Source organism: Pan paniscus, chromosome 22 (assembly GCF_029289425.2).
Source record: "Pan paniscus chromosome 22, NHGRI_mPanPan1-v2.0_pri, whole genome shotgun sequence".
Classification (NCBI taxonomy): Eukaryota; Metazoa; Chordata; class Mammalia; order Primates; family Hominidae; genus Pan; species Pan paniscus.
In genome coordinates, this window is record NC_073271.2 from 27,247,876 (window position 1) to 27,272,959 (window position 25,084).

General features: G+C 42.0%; 1 protein-coding gene across 3 annotated transcripts in view; it reads right to left on the reverse strand.

Annotated features, from left to right (window-relative positions):
* TIAM1 (TIAM Rac1 associated GEF 1) overlaps positions 1 to 25,084 on the reverse strand; it is a 441,710-nt gene that overhangs the window by 14,209 nt on the left and 402,417 nt on the right. For all 3 annotated transcript variants that reach the window (XM_063601293.1, XM_003813220.4, XM_024926974.5), the window contains 7 exons: positions 21,661 to 21,840; positions 20,445 to 20,513; positions 20,015 to 20,140; positions 14,273 to 14,381; positions 8,715 to 8,894; positions 8,508 to 8,626; positions 3,319 to 3,427 (listed from right to left, as the gene is read on the reverse strand). In XM_063601293.1, the coding sequence (XP_063457363.1) occupies positions 3,319 to 3,427; positions 8,508 to 8,626; positions 8,715 to 8,894; positions 14,273 to 14,381; positions 20,015 to 20,140; positions 20,445 to 20,513; positions 21,661 to 21,840 (892 nt within the window). The remainder of the gene's footprint in view (positions 1 to 3,318; positions 3,428 to 8,507; positions 8,627 to 8,714; positions 8,895 to 14,272; positions 14,382 to 20,014; positions 20,141 to 20,444; positions 20,514 to 21,660; positions 21,841 to 25,084) is intronic.

A 25,084-nucleotide genomic window follows, 5' to 3' on the forward strand; every position in this document is an offset into this window, starting at 1 on the left:
ATGCTATGATTCCCTCGATTTCCCTTAATCTTAACCATTGTGGATCACAGCAAGAGGGCCAGAGAGTGAGCTTCAGCCTGGCACCGGGACCTCAGCCTCTCCCTTAAACTTTCCCTAATCCTCGGAGCTAGTGTCACTCAACTGACTCCACAGTGTTGCCTGATCCCTTCAGACATGGCCTTGATGATCTCCAAAACTCATGCTACCTTTGCCAGCCTAAAGCATCCGCTCTGTGCCCCAAAAGGTGAATGTCAAATACCCTTCAAGGCAGAAGCCTATTTCTATTTTTGTTTGTTTCTGTTTAAGGCAACGATCACCAACATTTGGTACACATGAGCCATCCTGTGAAACATCAAGGCGCTTCGTTGGCAGCAAGTCAACTTCGGTTTCAGAAGAAAGCTGCACTATTTCCTGAGGTTAGAGGTTTAAACCAAAACAAGATGACAACCACATTTTAACCCCAAATCTGCCGACTGAGGGTAACCATGATCCTTCCTTCACAGCACCTCTTCCTTATTTCAACTCCTTGCTCAGCCTTTCTGCTAGTTCTGCCTTGCTATTTACACCCAAACCATCAAACTTGTCTCTTTAACGACTGGGAATCCACAGAAGCTCATCATGACTACAGCCTTTGTTCATAATCCCAATTTTAATCCTTCCCCTTCTCTTTCCTATTACTCTGGAGAGGATTCTGAATAATGATAAACACGTCTTGTATCTCAGAGCCTTCAGTTTTTCTCTTATGAACTACAGCCCCTATTGAGTTTGCTGACAGTGTGATGCCCTGAAGCTGGAGTATGCAGTCTCCATTTACACCAGGGACAGGTGCTGTGGGCCCGCCTTCCTGGAGGCAGCACCCACACCGACTTCTCATAAACAGCCCAGGAGGCAGGGAACAGAGTAATGCAGAGTCCACTATCGGAGCCTGTGCAGAAAGTGGCACCTAAATCCCCAACCTCAAAACCAGCATTTTCCTGAATCACTTACACCATGGGTTGGCAAACAAGGGCCCTCAGGCCAGACCCAGGCCCGCTGCCGCCTGTGTGGTGCAGCTGCTGATCCAGCCATCTCATTCATTTACACGTTATCTATGGCTGCTTCTGGCTCCAGTGGCAAAGCATGTGGCCTCTTGGCCCAAAGCCTAAAATGTACTACGTAGCCTTTAACAGAAAAGAGGGTCGGGCGCGGTGGCTCACACCTGTAATCCCAGCACTTTGGGAGGCCGAGGCGGGCAGATCACAAGGTCAAGAGATTGAGACCATCCTGGCCAACATGGTGAAACTCCGTCTCTACTAAAAACACAAAAATTAGCTGGGCATGGTGGTGCGTGCCTGTAGTCCCAGCTACTCGGGAGGCTGAGACAGGACAATCGCTTGAACCTGGGAGGCAGAGGTTGCAGTGAGCCGAGAAGGCACCATTGCACTCCAGCCTGGCAACAGAGCGAGACTCCGTCCCCCCAAAAAAACCAAAAAAAAACAAAACAAAACAGAAAAGAGTTTGCCAGCCTATTTTCTCCTACTTAAATTATTTTCTTATTCTAAATCTCTTGATTTCTAACTACAGTGAATCTGTAAAACTGAGGGCAAAGCCATGAAAAATCTAAATGTTGACCTCTATGACTGCTAGTCTGTAGTCCCACATCACTGTGTGGGTCATTTACATCAATATCCTGCATCCCATGAATGACCCATTAAGCAGCATCCAGGAGACCCCAGACTCCTCCAAGAAGAAATCACTGTAGAAGAAACACAAGTGGTGATGTTGAAAAGAAAGCAAATACTACTTCCCCCCTCCCCCAAAACACCTACCCCATCAAAAACTAACAACTTGTTAAAATACCCCCAATATTCCTTTGAATGGCCTATTTAGTCACATGCTTTCTCTGCACTTACATTTGTTTTGTTTTGTTTTTTTGAGACAGAGTCTTGCTCTGTCACCCAGGCTGGAGTCCAGCGGAACGATCTCAGCTCACTACAACCTCTGCCTCCCGGGTTCAAGCGATTCTCCTGCCTTAGCCTCCCAAGTAGCTGGGATTACAGGCACCTGCCACCACATCCAGCTAATTTTTGTATTTTTAGTAAGGACGGGGTTTCACCATATTAGCCAGGCTAGTCTTGAACTCCTGACCTCAAGTGATCCGTCCACCTTGGCCTCCCAAAGTGCTGGGATTACAAGTGTGAGCCACCACACCTGGACTCCTTTGTTATTTTTAATGAAATGACATCAACAGCTACAGGGGCTCTTTGGAAATTTTGGGAGTATCAGTAACTTTTCAATGAAGGCTAAGTTATTGAAATACAAAGTCCAATGGATCTTTGCATTAAATACTTTGATTTTAAAATCACTAGGGCATTCCATTTCGGGATACTTTGTTCACATCATGGAGGAGAAAAAAAGTTTAGTTAAGAAGAAGAAAGCAACCTCCGTTCCCAGCAAGCCCACAAAAATAATATAAGGCAAGAGAATAAGCCAGATTTCCATTATATTATGTTCCTACCCATGAGTCTTTTAGCAAGAGGCTAGGACAAAACGCAACCTAAAACAAAAGCATGGAGTGTTGATAGTTTTATATTCATGAACAACACAGCAATATGCCAATAAGCATTTACATTGCAACAACAAGCTATGTTTCCTAAATTATATGCTAACCCATGTTTTTTCTCTCTCTCAAAAAGCATATTACAATACAATCACATGAGATCTCTAATTGCAGCAATTGCATCCATCTAAACTGGTTTATTAAAAAATAAGTCATTCGCAAACATCTCTAATTTCACTAGTATTGAGTGGCAATGCGATTGGGATGCACCTCACAGCTGATCCAGGCACTCCAGAGTTGCCACAACAGCTTAGCTGAGAACCAGCATCCTAAATCCTGGTCTTAAGACCAAACAGCAACAAAGTCAGGAAGCAAATAAAAGATCTAGGACTGGGGGGGTCTCAGAAACAGAGGCCATTTTGTCTTGATTTTTCGCTTTATTTTTCCTTGGTTTATAATTAACCCATTATTTTGAAAAGACACGCAGAGCAGCAGCCAAAAAAAAAAAAAATTCTTTTCCTGCCTCTGTGTTTATGTCTGGGATAGACTTGGGCACAGCCATTTCCGCCCACCCATGTGGCTGAGTGACCACATAGGGCAATTTAACTCGAAGGTTTCATTTAGTGTTTGTGAGATGTTGGTGGCTACGGCAGGAAGACCGATTCAAGTAACTGCAATTAACTTTATTTTTAATCAATTGGGTCTTGAAAAAGAAATGTTCTTGTTTTGAAAAATAAGCTAGACTTTCCCCCTCCATAAAATGCTTTTCTGATACACACCGAATGCTGCCAACTCTGGTTCCTTTTTCCACTTGCCCAGCGAGGCCGGCGGGTTCAGCCAGATCACGGTGGTGTGCAAAAGCAGGTCTCCCATGCTCAGATCTGCAACCTGAAAGCCAGAGACGTGACAAAGCTTACTGGGTGGTGTTATCAATACTCAGATTTTCATGATGTTTGAAAATTCAGCATGCTGATATTAATTTTACTTCAAGATAAAACTGCTCCTAAAAACATTTGCTTAAATATGTGAGATAATGCTGAGTTAAACTGCTGGATTTAGCCATTCCACAATGTAACATATCAAAACATCATGTTGTACACCATAAATATATAAAATTTTTACTTGTCAATTTCATGTTTTTGAGAAAAGAAATCGCACCAAAATGACAGACTACATTTTTAAAAAATATTTTCGATTTGTGACTGTCTCAATAAACACCACCTCCCATCAAAACAGGCTGAAGATACAATATCCAGTTAACCTTCCCAATGGGAAATAATAGTATCATTACATTCTAGCCAAGTTTGAGCTAGGAACAATACAATGAAATTTTAACGAAAAAAAAAATCCTTTAATTCATATGAAATCTCCTAATTGAAAAATAAATCCTCTCCATTCCCAAGGAAACACATGGAATACAGGGGAGAGAAACGGCTCATTTTTTTTTCCCCATTTATTCCATGCTTGTCTACTAGAATTTCAGAAAAGGGTGGCAAATAGGTACAAACTGGGGCTCTGAAATTCACATGCAGTTAGTCTGTCAAAACTGATCTACAAAACTGGAGATGTTTTGTGTTCAGAGACAGTTTCCCAAGGAGATGCTAATGGCCGTCCATGACAAAGATCCACCCCCAGATAACTGCAGACATTTCCACCAGTGAGTATCCACTTTTGGGAAGTGTAAGCAAATTATTTCTTCTTCCAATCCATTTCAAAGACGACTTTATTTCACTTTAGATGAGGGAGAGAGAAGCCAATAAAGAGTTTGAAAATTCCTCTATTGGCACAGGCAGCGTGAATGCTGGAATCCCAAGGGACCATGAGGTTTAGTCGCTCACCCCCAGCGGTCACATGCTAAACTGTCTCAGACAGACAAGTGCTGGTTGCAGAGCCATCTAGACACGATGATCCAGAGAGTCTGATGCAAGTTCAATGTCTATGCCTCACAACAGTCCCGTCTGCTTTTCTCACTGGAGTCACTGACCTCCTTCCAAATCTAGCTGGGTTTCCTATACAGCAGCAACCTGGCAACCCTCCACTGAACGCAGTGCAGTTGGGATTGCCCTTCTCGAGCCACCAAAACAGGCTACCGTGCTGAGATGTGGCTCCATCAGTACAGGATACAGAGGTATTGTTGCCTCCCTTGATTGAAATTATTATAATCATCACTGTCATTATTACTGAGCTATAGTACCATTAGTACAACCAAGGGTTAAAATAATTTTTAAGCAGCCACATTATTTTGTCTATAGATATTAAGTAACTCATCAACCAAACTCCCAGGATATGATCAGCCAAGGTAATGACATAGTCTCCACTACCTATCCCCCGAAGACCCACATAGAAGAGGAGGAGTTATATACAAAAGACAAATTCCCAGAGGTCACAGCCCCTGGGAGTACGTCTTTAAAAGTGATTAAAGGCCAACATGGTAGACTGTCCAAACTCTACTTCCTCCAACAGAATTACATTATCTGCACCTTCTGCCATGTGATTTTCCAGCACCTCCCACTAGACTAGGCAGGGTACACACATCGCTGCCCAGATGACTTTGGGTGTAGGCATGTGACTTAGAGCCCACCTTCCAGCCATGGGAAGGACTTGCCCAAGACAGCCATTGCTGCTTCAGCCTGGATCCTGGAAGGAAGAGACAAGGAGCACACCAGAACCTTCAGAACTGGAGCTAACCAAGAGAAACCAAACCTTGGTTGACCTACAAAGCCACATACGAGATAAATATCTGTTGTAGAGAACCACTGAGATTTCCAGTTATTTGTTACACAACTGAAAATGGGCTGATGCTGTTCCTGTGCACAGGGTTTTTCTCTGGACAAGCTTCCCAGGGCAAGTGGACTAGGGGGTCAGGGTGCTCCCTCTGGCCACAGCCTCTCTCTGGGGCTTCCACTGTTCCCTTCTGAATCCTCCTCCCAACCCCAAGAGAGAGTTCTGCTGGGAGGCCTCCACCTTACTAAGGACTGGGATGCCCGACTGAGTCAGCATTTTTAAGGACTTCTTTTAAGGGGAAATGCCCTCTTGCATTCTTCTTCCTCCTAGTTAAGCAAAAGGGATTTCTTAGCCTAACTCCCCAGAGTTTAACATGGGGGTAGGAGGTTGAAGGCCCAGTTTCATCAAAAAGCTGTTTCTTTGCCAGCTTTGTTCTCTGTGAACCTATTTGCCTTCAGAGATATCTTAAGGAATGTTGGTTGAAGACACAATTCAGGTACCTTGTGTTCCTAGAATGTTACCATTTCACAATAAACCTGCTGTTACCAGCAGATACTGATAAATGTTCCTATTCCTCTTTACAAACTTCATCAATCCATTCTAAGCTGTTACTTCACATTGCCACTAAGAGGGAACCACAAGGATCAGGAATTCAGGAATTACTTTTGTGAAAATCTGAATATAATTTGGGTACCTCCACAATCACCCGCCTGAGTCTCCATAATTCTTCCAATATACTGCTGAGAGCAGTGGAACAGAATTGTCATTGATCTTGGCATAGACCATCCTATTTCCCAAGACTCATTCTCCCTAGGGTTTTGTTCTTATGGCATTGAGGCTGCTGCATCCTTTCCAGTTTAAAGGCCATTCTCCTCAATGGAAGAAAAAGAGATGAAATGGGGCTTAAGACTTGAGTAAAACCAACTGCCTTTGAGTAATTGATTCCCACTGGGGGTCTATTTCCTGCTCGTTTATCTTATCCTTCCACAACAATATCTTCTCTTGCTCTCTTTGGCATCTTTTCCAAGCCAGAAATTCTCTGGGCTTTGCACCTCCTGGTAAAAGTAGGATTTTCCTCCTCTTCAGTCCTGGTACTCAGCCAGTGTCCCTCCTTCCATCTTTTGCACATTTCTTTTTACAATCTCAGCCCACAAAAAATACTTTGTATAGCACTATATCACTTTGTTCCTCACTGGAAAGATTTCTTACATATCAGAATTTCATTTTAAAGGACTTCCAGGTTCACTGAAGCCATATTCCCTTTTATAGTCTCTGACTTCTGATCATATTCATCTTTTTTCCCTAAATTCTTTGCAACCCAGTATCCATTTCGCTTTCTAATCTTTAGCATCATGGTCATTTGCTCCTAAGGTCATTACAATCTAATAATTAATTTGGCATATTAAGAAAATGTAATATGACGTAATGAAAATGTTCATTTCCATGGCCCCGTAAAATGCACTTCTGTCAGAATGAAATAAACCAAAGGATGGGAGGGCTTCTTATAATAAAAAAAAGTTTACGGTATTATTCATATTAGTCAATAACAAAAAGCATTAAAATTCTGTGATCAACATAAAATCAAGGTATAAAATTACCTTCAAGAGATAACTAAACATATACATAGATATTAAGTTAAAACAATCAAAATCAACACCAAAATATGGTAAGTTCTATGTCTTGAAACCATAGTTTTCTTCTTGCCTTTTTCTGTATTTTGCCCTCTTCTTTAATAAGCATAATTTTTTCTTCTTATAAAGTTTTATAAGAAAGTGAGAGCTAAGTCCAGGGTGGCAACCTTCATCTTTTCTATACTCTGATAGATTAAATTATCTGCCAAGTAGTCTCAGAACATTCTCATGCTCTGCTTGTAATGTTATGTAAAAACAAAATTGTGTTGCAGTTGAAAACTACATATCCTCTACAGCAGACCTTCCTGGGCTATCAGATCCTGACTGTACACTGTCTTTGAGAGCCTGTGCGATTCTTTGTAAGGTGTAGGTAACAGACAGATGTGTAAATTCTGTCCAGTCTGATACTGGCCTAGCTGATTTCCTCCAGCTGTGGAAAAACCAGTTTGTCTCATTTACAATTCACCTCAACATTTCTTCACTCCATATGTAAACTTCTGTGATTGTGATTTTTCCAATGAACCTTTACAACACCTGCCTGGGTCCTTCACATCTTATGAGTAAAATAAGTTATGAGAGGTCATAATTTTACCTCTTTCAGAAAATTATCCTTTAACAGCCTGAAAACTTGTTTTGTTTCATTAAGGACAAAAAAATGAGCCTGGATAATGGCCTTTAGTATCTCTGGAGATAAGGTGCTTTCTCTAGCCTACACTAAACAACCAAACTTTGCCCCACCCACACTGCTTTTAACCCTGCTGCTAGTCACAGCAAGAGTGTTTTTCCTCTAGGTTCCTTCCCACATTTTCTCTTTTTTAAGGTGGAAAGAAAAACTGAGTCTAATCTCTAGTTGAATTTGAGCATACAGAGGCATTGACGAATGTTACTATATATCATATCCCTATGATTCCTCTAAGTATTATCGGCATTTTGTAATTGAAAAATAATAATTGTATGTATTCAGGGGTACACAGTGATGCTTTGATATATGTACTGTATAACCCATCGGATCAGAGCAATTAACTTATCCATCATCTCAAACATCTACCACTCCTCTGTGTTGGCAACATACTTTTATTCAGGTAAGTGCTTGTTAATGACTCAGGCACAACTTTTAGCTCACCTTAAGTCTTTCTCAGGTGCATCTGTTCCTGCCACTGCTCTTCTAAGTAGGTTTTTGGGTAGATTTAACTGATTCAGAGTCATTTGAAATTTTCATTCCTTTGACAACTATGTTTTGGGCACCCACTATGTGCCTGGTGTCATTCTAATCTCTGGAGGTAGAGCCTTGGACTTCCATGACACTTCTAGAAACAGCCCAGATGGTGGTAATGGAAGTTCACTTTCACACTTAACACAGAATAAAGCCAGAGATCCCCAGGGTGAGGAGCTGAACATCAGGAAAACATTTCCTACAGGAAGAAATAGTCTAGCTGAGGAAGAAAATTCACATTGCAGCCTTGGATAAAGCACAGATGTTCCACTAAGAAAAACAACAGCATCCTAACTATTTTACTTACAAGTAACACCTTTTAAAAAAATAAATAAATAAATAAAAGCAAACTCAGACTCGGCTTTCCTGACAGATGTCCTAAGAAGATGGGGACCCTCACCTCTTTTTTCTCACCAGTCTGTTCAGCGATCAGCTGGTCAAACACAGCCCCAAACTCTTCATGGATTTTCTGCATCTCATTGATGTGACTGGCAACCTTGTTCATGGTCTTGATGGCCACTGGAAGAAAACAGGTCGTGAAATGGGAGGCTATTTAGAGACCCTCATGGAGACTCAGGCCTGCCGGGGGTCCCGGGCTGAGGCCTACCGTCCAGGTGGTAGTGCTCCTCGCTCTCCACATCGGTCAGGGCGAACAGCTCCCTGAGCAGAAGTGGGTACTTGAGGATCCTCTGGATGGGCTTGATGAGGTACGACTCCAGCGTGGATGAGTGCTGCTGCTTCGGGTTCTGGGCATCCAAGAACGCCTTGAAAGCCGTGTCTGTCTTGGCTGGCAGGGTTTAAACACAGGTCATGGGGGTGGAACACCCACGTGACTCCCTTCCCACAATTTCCCTCCCTTCCTCAGTGACTCCAAGGTGCCTTTTTGCAGGACTGAGCAGAGAGTGGGTGGCAGGAAGAGGGACAGGTAGGGGAGGGGGCAGTCAGGGAGACCACAGGCAGTCAGATCTATGTATTTATGTGTTGGGGGTGGGGTGGGGAGAAGCCTGATGGGTTAAAGGATGACAGAGTGTAGACTGCAGACACCCGGATTTCCAGCGGCTGCTCTTTATCCTCCTCCTATTACACATGTTTTTTTATCCTGATGTTTTGACACCTGGGGCCTTACTGTCCATGGGGAGACTGCCCCGCCCACGCTGGCCAGTTCCTGGAGATAGTAAAAGACTTGCCAGGAAATGTGCCTTTTATAGAGTCCCCACACACTGCCACCTCCTGTCTGAGGCTCTTACACCCTGGGCCACCATTCCCCTGTCCTAATCATCTCAGGGTGGGGAGCACACATCTCAGCTTCAAGTGCACCACAGAGCCCAGCCTCCCCAGTTCCTTCCCTCAGAAACCCCAAGAAAGGCTCTTGGCCACATTTTCCCATCGCTCCCTCTGCCTCCTGACTGACACTGCATGTCCTCATCTGGCCCGCATGGCATGGGGTGCCCCTGCCTCTTGGGAACTGTGAGTGACAAACTAGTAATCATCCATCCCCTGAGCAGTTGGCCCTGTCATCCCAAAATAATGATAAACCTACATTCTGAACACTCCTTACCCTGGTTTTCCTAATCTTTCAAGCATTTCACTGCTGGAAAAACCTCTTTTGAAAAAGGCAAGCATGCCGTGCACAGTGGCTTATGAATGTAATCCTAGCAGTTTGGCAGGCAGAGGCGAGCGGATCACTTGAGGTCAGGAGTTTGAAACCAGCCTGGCCAACCTGCTAAAATCTCATCTCTACTAAAAATACAAAAAAAAAAAAAAAAAAAAAAAAAGCCAGGCTGGTGGCAGGCGCCCATAATCCCAGCTACTCAGGAGGTGGAGGCAGGAGAATCACTTGAACCCGGGAGGCGGAGGTTGCAGTGAGCCGAGATCGTGCCACTGCACTCCAGCCTGAGTGACAGAGGGAGACTCCATCTCAAAAAAAAAAGAAGAAAAAGAAAAAGAAAAAAAAAAAAAGGCAAGCAGATGCAGAAGCAGCAGCATCTCGCAGTGCCAGTGAAGCAGAGCGAGGCAGGATCTCCCACAGTGATCTGCTCAAAGTTAACTCGGTGGCACCACCTGTGGGCATCTGTGGGCTCTGATCTGATGCAGCTCAGGCAGCACTTTCCTCACCAGCCTTGCCTCCTTCCTCAGTGTCCCAGCTGGTTTGGGAAGCAGCCCTGGGGAGTTGTGGGACCCCAAACAGAGGTACCTGGCAGGGGATGATAGGAAGCCGTGGCTAATGTCTTCCAGGTGCAAAGGAATGTCAGGGGAGGGCAAAATATGGGAAGAGGAAGGGACAGTGTATCCAAGCAACGTAACAGTGGACACATGCTGCCTCTGGGCTGGTGAGCACCTGGGGGTGATGGGGGCTGTGGCACGTCCAGCGTGGGCACTCTGGACGTTTCCAGTGTGGAAACTCCACACACCCCTCCCCCATACCTCGCCCAGTCACCTCTCCATTTGGCTATTCCTGAGCAGCATCCTTTATGATAAACCAGTAAATGAACACAATCAACATTGGAAAAAGCACATTCTTCACATTCATCTGGATGACTTTCCCCCATTGGAAATTCATTTCCAATGAATATTCATCTGGATGACTTTCCCCCACTGGAAATTTAACATGGCACTCCAGTGACTCGATACTTTTCATAACAGCACCTGGAATGTCACAGGAACTCAAAAATCTCTTCAATAAATAAATATCCTCTCCCCGCAAAAAACAGTGGGAGTGTATATATAATTTATATATATATACACACACACACACGTATATTTTATTAGAAAGTTTAAAATATAGAAATTTAAAAGTTTAATGATATATATATTTTATTAGAAAGCTTAAAATACAAAAATTTAAAAGTTTAGTGATATTTATAGATTTTATTAGAAAGTTTAAAATATATAAACATTAAACTTTTAAAATGTCTAATAAAAATGTCTTTCCATCCCCAGTGGTTAGGGGTATGAGCTAAGACTAAAGATGCTATAAAAGGGTATCAGAACATGATTCTTCTGTCTTTATTTTTTTTTTCTGAGACGGAGTCTCGATCTGTTGCCCAGGCTAGAGTGCGATGGCACACTGTGGATCACTGCAACCTCTACCTCCCGAGTTCAAGCAATCGTCCTGCCTCAGCCTCCCCGAGTAGCTGGGACTACAGGCATGCACCATCAGGTCTGGCTAATTTTTTTTTTTTTCGTATTTTTAGTAGAGACGGAGTTTCACCATGTTGGTCAGGTTGGTCTCGAACTCCTGACCTCAAACGATCTGCCCACCTCGGCCTCCCAAAGGGCTGGGATTATAGGTGTGAGCCACCGCACCCGGCCCTGTCTTTAATTTTAAAACACAGCAATCATGGGGGAAGACCTCATAAGACCACAATCTTGTTATCCCTTTTAAGCCCCATTAAGAGAACAGACTCCCTGGGTTGGCATCATTTCTTGTCTTTCCAAAGCACAAATTCCTGAAGAGAAAGGACACTGGGAAGAGTGGACGACTGGCCCCATGTGACAGGAGAGCTGGGCCGGGCTGGGGGCCAGCAAATGGGGAAGTGATGGATTTTGTGGGGCATCCCAAGTCTAGGGCCACATCTAGAAGGGACCTAGGAACTCTTCCCCCAACAAAATATTCTCGTCCAAAAATATGGCTGTGGGTATTTCACCCATCGACTGAATTCCATATCAGAGCAAAAGACTGCACAGTTCACAGCGCTTGGTGCAGTCCAGGAGCGTCACTCTTCCAGGCCAGCTGTGAGTCCGCGATGAACATGAACACGCACTTTGTTGTTCTCAGAGTTATCCTGACCCTCTGGGCTCATTAGACAATTAGAAAATATGGGTCGGCTGGGCACGGTGGATCACACCTGTAATCCGAGCACTCCGGGAAGCCAAGGCAGGCAGATCACCTGAGGTCAGGAGTTCAAGACCAGCCTGGCCAACATGGTGAGACCCCCGTCTCTACTAAAAATACAAAAATTAGCTGGGCATGGTGGTGTGCACCTGTAATCCCAGCTACTCAGGAGGCTGAGGCAGGATAATCACTTGAACCTGGGAGGCAGAGGTTGCAGTGAGCCGAGATCACACCACTGCGCTCAAGCCTGGGTGACAGAGTGAGACTCCATCTCAGGAAAAAAAAAAAAAAAAAAAAAAAGAAAAGAAAAATATGGGTCATTCCCACTGTTTTAAGGGATAGTTTTGAAAGATAATATAATATTTTTCTTATTGAATTAAGAAAAAATCCATGGGGGCAGAATTTAATCTAATTGAGTGATTAAAAATAACACAAATTGCTCAAGGGCCGAGATGGGTATATAATTTCACTGTGGAGCAAAGCACTCTAAAATTGTTACTTTAACAATCTCATAACGATTAGCATTCAATAAAGGTTTTAAAAGAAACACACTGCACACAGAGCCATATGCCCAACACAGCACACGGGAAAGGTCAGGCAGCATGACAAGGAGAATCCCAGGTCCCCTTTTCATTTGAGGTTCCAGCAGAACTCTGTTGCACAGACCACCACTACCGTTAAGACTGTTTTTATCTGGGGCAGGCTCTTTGTTACCCAGAGATCTGTATTGTGCTAATACTTCCTATAATAGGTTTTAAATTAAGTCAAGCTAGTTCTCTTTGGCAGCAAACATAAACACAACACGAGAACATTATTTACATATCCAGGGACCTGATCAGCAGCTGTTTACTTGGCAGCTACAGTGAAGTGTTAAGGAACAGCAAGCTGATTTCCAGAGATTCTTTAAAATCAAACTTTCTGTTGGTGCAACTGTTTGCCAAGAAAATGTTTCCTTAATCCTTTTACCATCAAAAACCACCATATGCTGAACTATGGCGACATAACCACTTTCTGGAGACTCTCAGAATGTTCCACCGTCTTCTCAGAGCACTTAAGGAAAAGCAGCTTGCCCATATAAAAATTCTACTTTGTCCTGCACAAAAATAACTACAAATGCAGCAATTTTCAAGGATAACTGAGACAACTTTAGAAGTGCTTTTGGGAGCTGTTATCGCACTCCCAGGAACAAAAGTAGGTGAAGGAAAGATAAAATTCCACAAAAAGGTATACGGTAAGTCCTCACTTAATGTAGTCAGTAAGTTCTTGGAAACTGCAACTTTATGCAAAATGACATACAATGAAACCAATTTTTTTCCTCATCAACATTATAACGAAATGATGTTGAACAAAATGACGTTAGTTGGGAACCTGCTGTACATCGTGTTACTTAAAAGTCACAGTTTCCAAGAACCTATCGACAACGTGAAGTGAGGACTTAGTTATGAAGTGTGGTAGGTTATAATCAAAATTAAAGAAAAACAGAAATAAAGCAGGGAATTTCTAAACCCCCTACGTTTTTACATAACTGCAAAATGACCCATCAATTCTGGCCCCAAATAGCAAGGTAAAACTTTCATTACAAGAAAATTGACAAAACCATTAATTCAAGATATTGGCCAGGTAATCCTAGCACTGTAGGAGGCTGAGGTGGGCGGATCACATGAGGTCAGGAATTCAAGACCAGCCTGGCCACCATGGTGAAACCCCATCTCTACCAAAAAATACAAAAATTAGCCAGGTGTGGTGGCAGGGGCCTGTAGTCCCAGCTACTCAGGAGGCTGAGGCAGGAGAATCGCTTGACCTGGGAGGTGGAGGTTCCAGCCCAAGTGACAGAGCAAGGCTCTGTGTCAAAAAAAAAAAAAAAACAAGGCAGGGAGCAGTGGCTCACGCCTGTAATCCCAGCACTTTGGGAGGTCGAGGCGGGTGGATCACCTGAGGTCAGAAGTTCGAGACCAGCCTGGCCAACGTGGTGAAACCCCATCTCTGCTAAAAATACAAAAATTAGCCAGGTGTGGTGGTGCACGCCTGTAATCCCAGCTACTCGGGAGGCTGAGGCAGGAGAATCACTTGAACCTGGGAGGCAGAGGTCGCAGTGAGCCGAGATTGTGCCACTGCACTCCAGCCTGGGCAACAGAGTGAGACTCTGTCTCAAAAAAAAAAAAAAATGAAAAAAAATGAATGCATTACATTGCTCAGCACCCATATCAGTGGCTTGCTGGAACATCTGGCAATCAATGACTCTTAGATTTCTGCCCAAAAGCCCCCAACCACTGTCAGCCACACAACTGACAAGCAACACACCCCCACCTCCACATCCTCAGAGGCCTTACCTTTCACCAGGACCTTGGGAACTTTTGTGTGGCTGGCGCAGAAGGCACTGTAGAGCTTGAAGCGGTCAGCGTAATACAGGAATGATCCCCCCAGAGAGAACAGCACTTTCTGGATTTGACGAGAAAAGGCACAGTTGGTTGTTTCCTTCCTCCACTGGAAATATCAGCAGGTTATGGCAGGGAGCTCACATCTGCCTGGCCCACCCCACAAATCAACATCTTCCGTGCCTATCAGAGCCTTTCTTTGCTATCAAATGCCCTCAAATTGCCCATTACAAAGTATGTGCTTGTACAAGTTTGTGTAAAAGGTGTTGGACTTTTTGTCTTCTTAGTATTTATAGGGTAGATGTCCCTGGTTTTCCAGGTCTGTGTCTTTTAATAACCTATCCGGGCTGTTTGAATGTTGATGAGAAAGTATATACTTTGGAAAAGTCAGAAATCTCAATTCTCCCATTAGCTCCTGTTGGCAAACTAAATAAAGGCAGGAAATGCTCATACCTCCCGCCCCCGAAGCAGAAAACATGTTCCTCTGATCACTATCTTCATGCCTTCCAAAACCACCCTCTCCTCTAGCAGCTAAGAACATAAGCAATATTAAAGGAAGAAACACGCTCAACTATGGAAGTCAGGTATCATCTCCCCAGCCTCTCTGCCCTGTCCCAGTAGGATCACAACTGGGTAGAGGCCTTCTCATTAAGATTTTACTATGCCTGAGAAGATACTTTGTATCCCACACATTATATATAGAGAGATGTTATATATAAATATATAATATATAGATATATATAAATATATATTCCATAAAATATATATTTATATAATATATAAAATATATAATATATAAATATATATAATATATAATTAATATATTATATATAATTAATATATATTATATTTAAAAATATATATATATGGCCTCAGAAAAACACCTTCTGTGAGTTTCACACTGAAAGAGTCTTGTTTAGAGAGGGACCTTATTTAGCTTATTGAGGCTTAGAATTAAAAGGCAGGGTTCAAGCGAAGAAATAAGGTTTTGAATTTGAGTAACAAACTAGGTTGCCCAAAGTGCAATTTATCTAATGAACAATGCAGAGGATTCTGAGTCTGTCCATGACCAAAAAAAAAAAAAAAAAAAAGGTTTATTTTAAACCATACATAATTGGTAATTAGATGCCTCACTACTCTTCTTACGTGTTCTCCTTTTCCTCCTTTACTTTCCAAGCCCTCCGCAAATCTCCACCCTGGCTTGGAGGGTGTCAGCAGGAGTACCCTGGGTACTGCCATCGGACTCTGTGAGGGAGTTATCCTTGGAGCCTGATATGGTTTGGCTGTGTCCTCACTCAAATCTCACCTTGAATTGTAGCTCCCATAATCCCCATATGTTGTGAGAGGTAACTGAATAATGGAGGCAGGTTTTTCCTGTGCTGTTCTCATGATAGCGAATAAGTCTCAGGAGATCTGATGGCTTTTATAAAGGGCGGTTCCCCTGCACACGCTCTCTTGCCTGCTGCCATGTAAGATGTGACTTTGCTCCTCCTGAGGCCTCCCCAGCCATGAGGGACTGTGAATCCATTAAACCTCTTTTTCTTTACAAATTACCCAGTCTCAGGTATTTCTTCATAGCAATGTGAAAATGAACTAATACAGAGTCACACCCAAGAATTAAGCAAAAAAAGTTGTGGAAGAAAATGTGCTAAATGTAACCCCTCCCTTTAGCCATCCTAAAGCCATTCATTTATTTAACTTAATATTTACTGTTTATTTACCCTACCGTAACCACAGATGAAACACTAAGGTATTCATTTATTCCTCCCGCCTTAAAAATTGATTCTCAGGGAACACAGTGCACACAAATATGAGGGTTTATACACAAAGACTCCACTTCCCCAATGTTTCTGTTCTGTAGGACTTCAGAACGCTTCTCATAGGCTGATGTACATTGCAAATTTCCAAATGAAAATTTTATCAAAACTTATTTGACATCAGAACTAATTATTTCCTTCTGATACTACCTTGAGACTAGTGCTCTATGCAACACAGTTTGAAGATTTTAACAAGTTTTTTCTTTTTTTTTTTTTGTCAAATATACAATGAGGATTTTAAAAAGAGCAGCAATTGTGAAAATCAGCAGCAACAGGTTTGGGAGCAAAACTGTCTGGAAACCAACTCAGAGAGCCTGGAGAGAATCCTGCAGGCAGGCACACTAGTGTTCATGAGCCATCTCGCCTTACAGATGGAATGGAGACAATCAGATTGTGCCATAAACAGCAAAGTGAAGGTATATGAAGAGGGTCCCACTTATGTGTAATTGAGAAGAGTGATGGTTGAGTATGGAAGTACCGGTTTGGTATCCTTGATCCAAAATGCTTGGGACCAGAAGTATTTCAGATTTCATATTTTTTCATATTTGGGAATATCTGCATTATATTTACTGGTTGAGCATCAAAAATCGAAAATCCAGAATGCTCCAATGGCCATTTCCTTAGAGCATCATGTTGGCACTCAAAAAGTTTCCAATTTTAGAGCAGTTCGGATTTCAGATTTTCAGATTTGAGATGCTCCACCTGTCACTAAAAGAAGCAATGTACCAGCCTCTCCCTAGAATAACACTGCTCTCAGTACACTCAAGGCTATATCAAAGTTCTGATACCCAAAGTCTCCTTTTTGTGAATCTTTTTAGTGATTAACTGGACCCAAACTCAAAGAACCAGCCCCACAGCAAAAGACTTGTAAATGAATATAATGAATGTTAGCTACTTTAGGTTAAAACGTAGTATTTTAAAGTATGTCTATAACCATATTTTAACCAACCCTGGCCTCCAGAATATATCCATTTTTATTAAGCAGCTTTTTTGTTTATCTAACTACCAGGCCACATTATGTGTTCTACTGTGCAAATTATTAATTTATTAATTTAGAAAACAGGTATCACTACAATGAACCTAACTTATTTCAAATGAAGAGCATAACCACCAACAAGCAATTTTTGAACACAAAAATGAACTATATGGAGTATTTAGGGTGAAAGATATATTATTGTGCCTACAACTTTCTCTTAAATGATTTTGGAAGAAAATATTTTATATGTACACATAGACACACCATACATGCATAATGTACACACATGCACATATAGATACATATACACATAGGAGACAGGGAGGGAAAGAAAGAATAAAGCAAATGTAGCCCAATGCTACCATTTGGGGAATCTAGATGAAGGGTATTCAGGAATTCTTTGCACTATTCTTGTAACTTTTCTGTAAGTCTGAAATTATACCCAAACAAAAATGAACACCTATAATATATACATATATATTCACATACTTATGTGTGTTTGTGTGTAATTCTTAGTAGCTCCTGTTGCAGAGAGGCAAAGTAAAGAGACAACACATACACAAAAAAACATATATTGAGGTAGAATATCGAGGTGAGGCAGTCTTTACCCCGGCTCCAAAACTTGTACCCTAACATTACACAGCTAGATTCCTGCAAGTGTTAGAAGGCAGGCAAAGCGTATGGGGGCCTATACACATATGAACAGCTCATTCTTAACACAAATGCAAATGAAATTGAGTGGAAAAAGGATCAAACGACAGCCATTGCAACAAACAGGATTAGAAAAATTGGATATTCATACACACACAAATTAACTTTGATTCCTACATTAAACCATAACAAATTTAAGTTCAAATAGATCAGAAGTCTAAATGTAAAACTATAAAATTTCTAAGAGAAAACTACAAAACTTCTAAGAGAAAATACAGGAAAAAATCTTTAGGCAAAGATTTCATAGATAAGACACCAAAAGTGTGATTCAAAAAGGGAAAATTTGAAAAAAAGGAATTCATCAAAATTAAAAACTTCTGCTCTGTGAAGGGCACTGTCAAGAAAATGAAAAGACGGGCCTCAAATACAGAAAAAAAATTTACAAATCATGTATCTGATAAAGGACTTATAAAGGATATACAAAGAACTCTCAAAACTCAATATTAGTAAACAAATAACCCAGTAAAATAAATGAGCAAATTATCTGAACAAACACTTCACCAAGGTGGATATACTGAGGGCAAAAAACAAGCACACAACAGAAGATGCTCATCATCGTAAGTCATTAGGGAAATTAAAATTAGAACCATAATGAGGTGCTACTACACACCTGTTAGAATAGCTAAAAAGAGAAAGTGACTGTGACCTCAGCAGAACAATGAGGAGGAACTGCTGGAGGGAGCTGCAATGGTATAACCACTTTGTAAAACAGTTGAGCAGTTTCTTAAAAAGTTAAACATACCCTTACCATATGACCCAACCATTCCCTTCCTGGGTACTTAAGAGAAATGAGAGCATATATCCATACTAAAACTTGTACACATATGTTCACAGCAGCTTTATTTGTAATTACCAAAAACTGGAAACAACCCAAATGCCCAAGAAAGGTGAATGGGTAACAAAGTGTGGTCTATCCACTCAACGGAAGACAATGCAGCAATGAAAAGGGATGAGCTCTTGATACACACAGCAATATGGACGGATCTCAGTACAACTACACTGAGTGGAAGCAGCCCCAGAAAAACGGGTACTTGGTATGGGATTCCACCAATATAAAATTCCAGAATGCAAACATATTTATCATAACAGGGAGCAGAGCATGGAGCAGGGGTAGAGTGGGAGGGCAGTAAGAGGCAGAAGAGAAAAACCACAAAAGGGCAGGACAAGACTTTCAGGAGAAATGATTATGTGCATTGTCCTGATTGTGACGATGGTTTCATAGGGGTGTGTGTGTGTGAATTCATCAAATTCCACACTAAGTATATGCGGCATATTCTACTGCACAATTATACCCCAATTAATCTGTTAAAGCACATGAGAGTGACACGTAAGCCAACACATGAAGCAATGTGCTTTGTTAATTGGAGGTGCAACACAGGAAATCTGCAATAAAAGAAAGCCGAGCAGGGGAGAGGAAATAAGCATCCTTGCTAAGGCACTAGTCATAAATCCTCATTAGGCTGCAAGGACACCGTGTGCTGGAAGATTGTCTTTCCCCTGGATAATGATAAGCATTTCCATTAAGCAAAGTTTCCCAGAACAGGATAAATTAATTTGTTTACTGGGTAACCAGAAGTGCCTTTTTTTTTTTTTTTTTTTTTTTTTTTAAGACGGAGTCTCGTTCTTGTCCCCCAGACTGGAGAGCAGTGCCGCAATCTGGGCTCACTGCAACCTCTGCATCTCGGGTTCAAGCGATTCTCCTGCCTCAGCGTCCTGAGTAGCTGGAATTACAGGTGCCCGCCACCATGCCCAGCTAATTTTTATACTTTTTGTAGAGATGGGATTTTGCCATGTTGGCCAGGCTGGTCTCAAACTCCTGACCTCAGATGATCTGCCCGCCTTGGCCTCCCAAAGTGCTGGGATTACAGGCGTGAGCCACCATGCCCAGCCAGGAGTGCCTATTCTAATTCACTGATAGCTAAAGCATTAAAGGCCCCCACATAAACCAAACAAAAGGTCAAGGTTGGTACTTCTTCTCACGTAAAAGCCAGCAGCTGCACCAGTTTAATGCAAATTGATGGCATTGGTCTTCCCTTAGCCAGACCAGCAAGATACACTCCATTCCCCGCCCTCTCAGACACCCTTAGGAACGGACCCCACTGTGGCCCTCCAATGAAGACATCAACACGATCAGGGGATTCAACTTGAGCCACACTATAGCCCTGATGCTGGAGGCAGCTTTGCACTATTTACCTTAAATTGATCAACCTTCTCAAGCTTTTCCAAATCAGGTACCAGTCTCACTCCATCTTCTAGAGTTTTAAGGAATTCTACTTGAAACTCTACCATTTCCGTTAAATTTCCAAAAAGCACGTCAAGCTAGAAATAAAACAGAATTTAATGCACCTCATATCTCATTAGTCTTCCTAAAAGTTATTTATATCTGATTACAAGGTTTTTCTATCAATTCTTATCAATTAAGAGAATAATCCCACTACCAGAGAGCGGGGCAGTTTTTTACTCTTCATGAGCACACCAAAGCTTAGCAGGCAATAATTTCAGCTAGTTACAATTAAATAAATTTAAAATGTTTTCAGTGTTACGCGTGTCCCCATTTTTCCTTTTTACCAACAAGTCAAACCACGGTATGATGGTCACAAAGTTGAAACCATTTCCAGCATACCTCATCCTGGGTGAGAAAAGTTTCTTTTTGAAGAGGCTTTAGGTATCTCTCCATAAGACAGTTTAAATCCTAAGAATTGAAAAGAGAACTCATTAGCTTATGTGTTTTCTTTTATTTTTTATTTATTTTTATTTTTTATATACCCTAGAACTTAAAGTATAAAGCATATGTTAATGTCTATAAAAGGATCTAGAAGAGAACAAATAGACCCTGTCCCGAAGGCTAACGTTAGAGACTTTAGGTCATTAAGGTCCATTTCATGCAGGAGTAAGCCAACCTTTTCTGTCAATATTTTAGGCTTCGAGGACTAAAATACGGTCTCCATTGCAACTTCTTCAACTGTAGCACCCAAGCAGGCATAGACAATACGTCAAGGAATGAGCGTGGCTGTGTTCTCATCAAACTTTATTTGCGAAAACAGGCAGCGAGCTGGATTTGACCTGAGAGCCGTCGTTTGCTAACCCCTGATTTAAAAGACTAAGATATAGATACTTAAACAGATCACCCTGCTTTCGCACAGGAAATGTGACCAGGTGTCAGAACAAGTGATAACACAAAGACAACAGATCTGACACTCTTCTGGCTAGATTCTAATTAGATTATGAAGATCATACCCTCAACTTTAAAAAAAATTAAATTTAGCTTTCTTATTAGGTCAACAACACATACATATATATATAAATGAATTGCTGTGAAAATCGCTAGGCTTCCTTAAAAATCACAAGGCTGGGCGTGGTAGCTCTCACGCCTATAATCCCAGTACTTTGGGAGGCCAAGGTGGGAGGATCTCTTGAGCCCATGAGTTCGAAACCAGCATGGGCAACATGGTGAAACCCCCTCTCTACAAAAAAAAAAAAAACAGAAAACGGGGCTGGGCATGGTGGCATGCACCTGTGGTCCCAGCTACTCAGGAGGCTGAGGAGGGAGGATTACTTGAGCCCAGGAAGTAAAGGCTGCAGTGAGCTATGATCACACCACTGTACTCCAGCCTGGCCAACAGAGTGAGACTATCTTAAAAAAAAAAAAAGAAGAAAAAACAAAAAAACAACTCAAAACAAGCTTTTAACATTCAGAGTATAGGCAAAATTCCAGGAGAAACCAAGACACTCTTCATGAACACAGTTTAAATCAGCTGTTAATGAAAACCAGCAGAGACACACCAACTTCACTCCTTTACGAGGCAGAGGGAGGGCAGGGGGAGAAAAAAGAAACATACCTTCACGTAGGTGCGCTCCGTCTCCAGGAGCTCGCAGATCACCTTGCGCAGCTTATCTGCATCCGAGAGTTGTCTCATGGTCGCCAGCTGAGGCCCCGTGGAGTCCTGAGGAGATGGGCTCTGGTCAGAGGGGTTCATCTCATGCAAACTGCGGCAAAATGCGGCCACCTGTTCTGTACTCTTCGGAGCACAGGGGGAAGGGAAGGCAGAGGTCATTATCCCTTATTAGACGCACCTGACACCTGGACCGCCTAGAGGTGTTCTCCCTGGTTAATGAACTGTCACATATGAATGTCGTCTTGTGTTTCCACAAATTGCTCCACATTTAGGAGAGCTTCTTGAATGCTCAAAACAACCAGGATAACAATTGCTAACATACACTAATCGCTTACCACACGCCTAGTGCCGGTCTAATGCATTTCATCTGCCCACACGGCAAGGACAACGGAAGCCCAGAGGGGTTAAGTAACTCATCCAAGATGATGCAGTACGTAAGTGGCAGAGCTGGGATTTGAACCAGGCAATCTGGTTTCAAACCCTATGGATCTTAACCACTCCCCAAGCAAGAAGTTGATAAATCAGGAGACATAAAAGTTAGCTGCATTTCATCCAAGGTACAAGCCTCATTAATTATCAGACTCCCAGTTCAGTAAACTATCTACTTTGCAATGTTGCAAAGATGATTTTACAAGCTAAGGTTCTTCCTGTTAAAAATGGACACTGAGTCAACTTTCTAGATTAAGAAAGATACCCATACTTAAATAAAAGTTTCTCCCTCTCCAGCTTCTCCAAAGGCAAAAAGATACCACTCCCCTTTAAGAATAACGAAATTAGCCCTAAAATAGGCCTCAATGGGAGATCCCAGTCTCCACAGCTACCAGGGATGAATCAGGTGTAGACCATAAAGGTTGCACACGTTTTGTCATCCATTTGAAACGTAGGATTCCAGGATTCTAAAATTCCAACTCTTCCAGTTACACAAACAGTTCTCCAAAGCAAGGGCTGCTGTAAAAACACATGAGACCAGTAGTTCTCCAACTTGGCTGCTTATGAGAATCACCTGGGGATCTTTTCAACCTCCCGATGCCCATGCACACCAGAGATCAATTTCATCAGAATCTTTGGGGTGGGATATGCAGATATCAATATGTTTTAAAGCTCTCCGTGTAATTGCTCTAGAGGCTATGTAGTAGCACAAAATTTAATTCACTAATATTTGTTCCAAAGCACCACTCAATGAATGTTTGATGGAAATTTTCTTTTTTTTTTTTTTTTTTTTTTGAGACGGAGTCTCGCTCTGTCACCCAGGCTGGAGTGCAGTGGTGCAATCTCAGCTCACAGCAAGCTCCACCTTCCGGGTTCACGCCATTCTCCTGCCTCAGCCTCCCGAGCAGCTGGGACTACAGGCGCCCGCCACCACGCCTGGCTAATTTTTTGTATTTTTAGGAGAGACGGGGTTTCAACATGTTGGCCAGGATGGTCTCAATCTGACCTTGTGATCCGCCCGCCTTGGCCTCCCAAAGTGCTGGGATTACAGGCGTGAGCCACCGCGCCCGGCCCCGGAAACTTTCTTGAAGCTAGTGGCTGTCCTTCTCACACTTCTCTCTCTGCTTCTATTGTCTAATTCAACTCTAGGCACAAAGCATTTCCAGTAAATACCGGTGCAAATAAAGAATAACTTCTTCTATCACCCACCTACCTAGCAAGAACATGAGAATATCCTCCCGAAAACAATCGTTGGTGCACAGAGCTAAAAGTCAAGGCTGGTGTTTTGTGTAGGTCAGAAAAGCTAAAATCAAGTGTATGCCATGGAGGAGTTTTAAACACAGAGGAAGGCAGCCAACACTGAAGAGCCTTTCCCTCATTAGCATATCCAAAAGGGAAGGAAGTCCGGAATAAAGATGAGGCAAGGACAGGGAAAATCAGAACCTAAGAAGGATGCATTAGCTGCAGTGGCATGACAGGACAGAGGAGAGCCAGGACCTACATCCACATAATTATTATTCTAATTCTCTTACAATTACCACAGCTTATTCGTTGCTAGCACTAACCCTGGTCTTATATGCCAGAAGGTGTCAGTCACCTGTCAGTGGCACTATTCAATGTTTTCTGTGGAAATGCATGTTTCTGACACTGAGTAACCCCACAAACAATTTTCCCTTAGGTGACTGACTGGAAAAATTGACCAAAATGGGCTCAGCTATATGGTATGTAAATTATATCTCAACAAGGCTGTTAGAAAAGAAAAACTGTGTTTTTCATCAAAGCTTCTTTCAGTAGAAATAAACTAAACAATTTTATTTAGTTATGCTAGAATTTCACTAACTCAAAATCATCATTAAATATACAGTCAAGTAGGGCTTTGTCTTAAAAATTACAAAGGAACAAATACATCCATTTTAGCAAAAATCTTCATGTGTCTTTTAGATGATCCAGTGATAACTGTAATAGAAAACTCATTATAACACAGTCATAATGAGAAAGAAAGCAAACCCTTGCCAAAATGAAAATCCATGGACAGACAGTGATAACAGCTGACAACTAACTACTGTGCCCTGTCCCTATCTTATTCCAAACTCTCCTTGGTTGCTTTGATTTGGTACCTGGCAAAGGCACCTAACACAACAAATGTATAATTGGCACCTCACTTTATACCATCCTTTTCTAAAGCTTCCAACAGTAACCACAGCTGTCTGTTTTTCACAGAATTAATAGGAAAGCTACTGCTCATAGCAAATATATTCTTCACTGCAGTCTATTGCAGTGAGTCCTCACTTAACATGGTTTATAGGTTCTTGGAAACTGACTTTAAGCTAAACGGCATAAAGAAACCATTTTTACTGTAGGCTTATTGATACAAACAAGTTAACTTCCTACAGCACATTTCTGGTCACAGAAAAAATCACCACGCTTCTAAATAAAGACCAAAAGACTTCTAATATTAAACACTGAAATAAATGTAAGCCAGATATCCATTTAAGTAAGATAAATAAAAACAAGTGAAGAGAACTATTTACCCAGCTTTCGGTGAACTGGTGAGTGACGGTGGTCATAGCGGTAGTGTGTTAAGTCAAGCAATAAATGTTTGCAAAGCAAAAATTGTTAAGGGGCACCTCCTACCATCATGCAGTTCAAAAACTAGCAAGAACAACTTTGGCAGGATCTCTGAATACTTTTGTACTGCATAGTTTCCTGCTATGCATTTGTATGACTGTATACTTTACAAGTTTTTATTTTATAATGATTTGTATTCATTTATTCACTCATTTTCCAACCCACTTATTCCAGCTCAGGATCATGGGTGACTGGAGCCTATCTTGACAGCTCAGGGTACAAGGCAGAAACCAACCCTGAATAGAATGCCATTCCATCACAGGGTGTACACACATACACACTCACTCAGGGACCACTGAGACATGCCAAT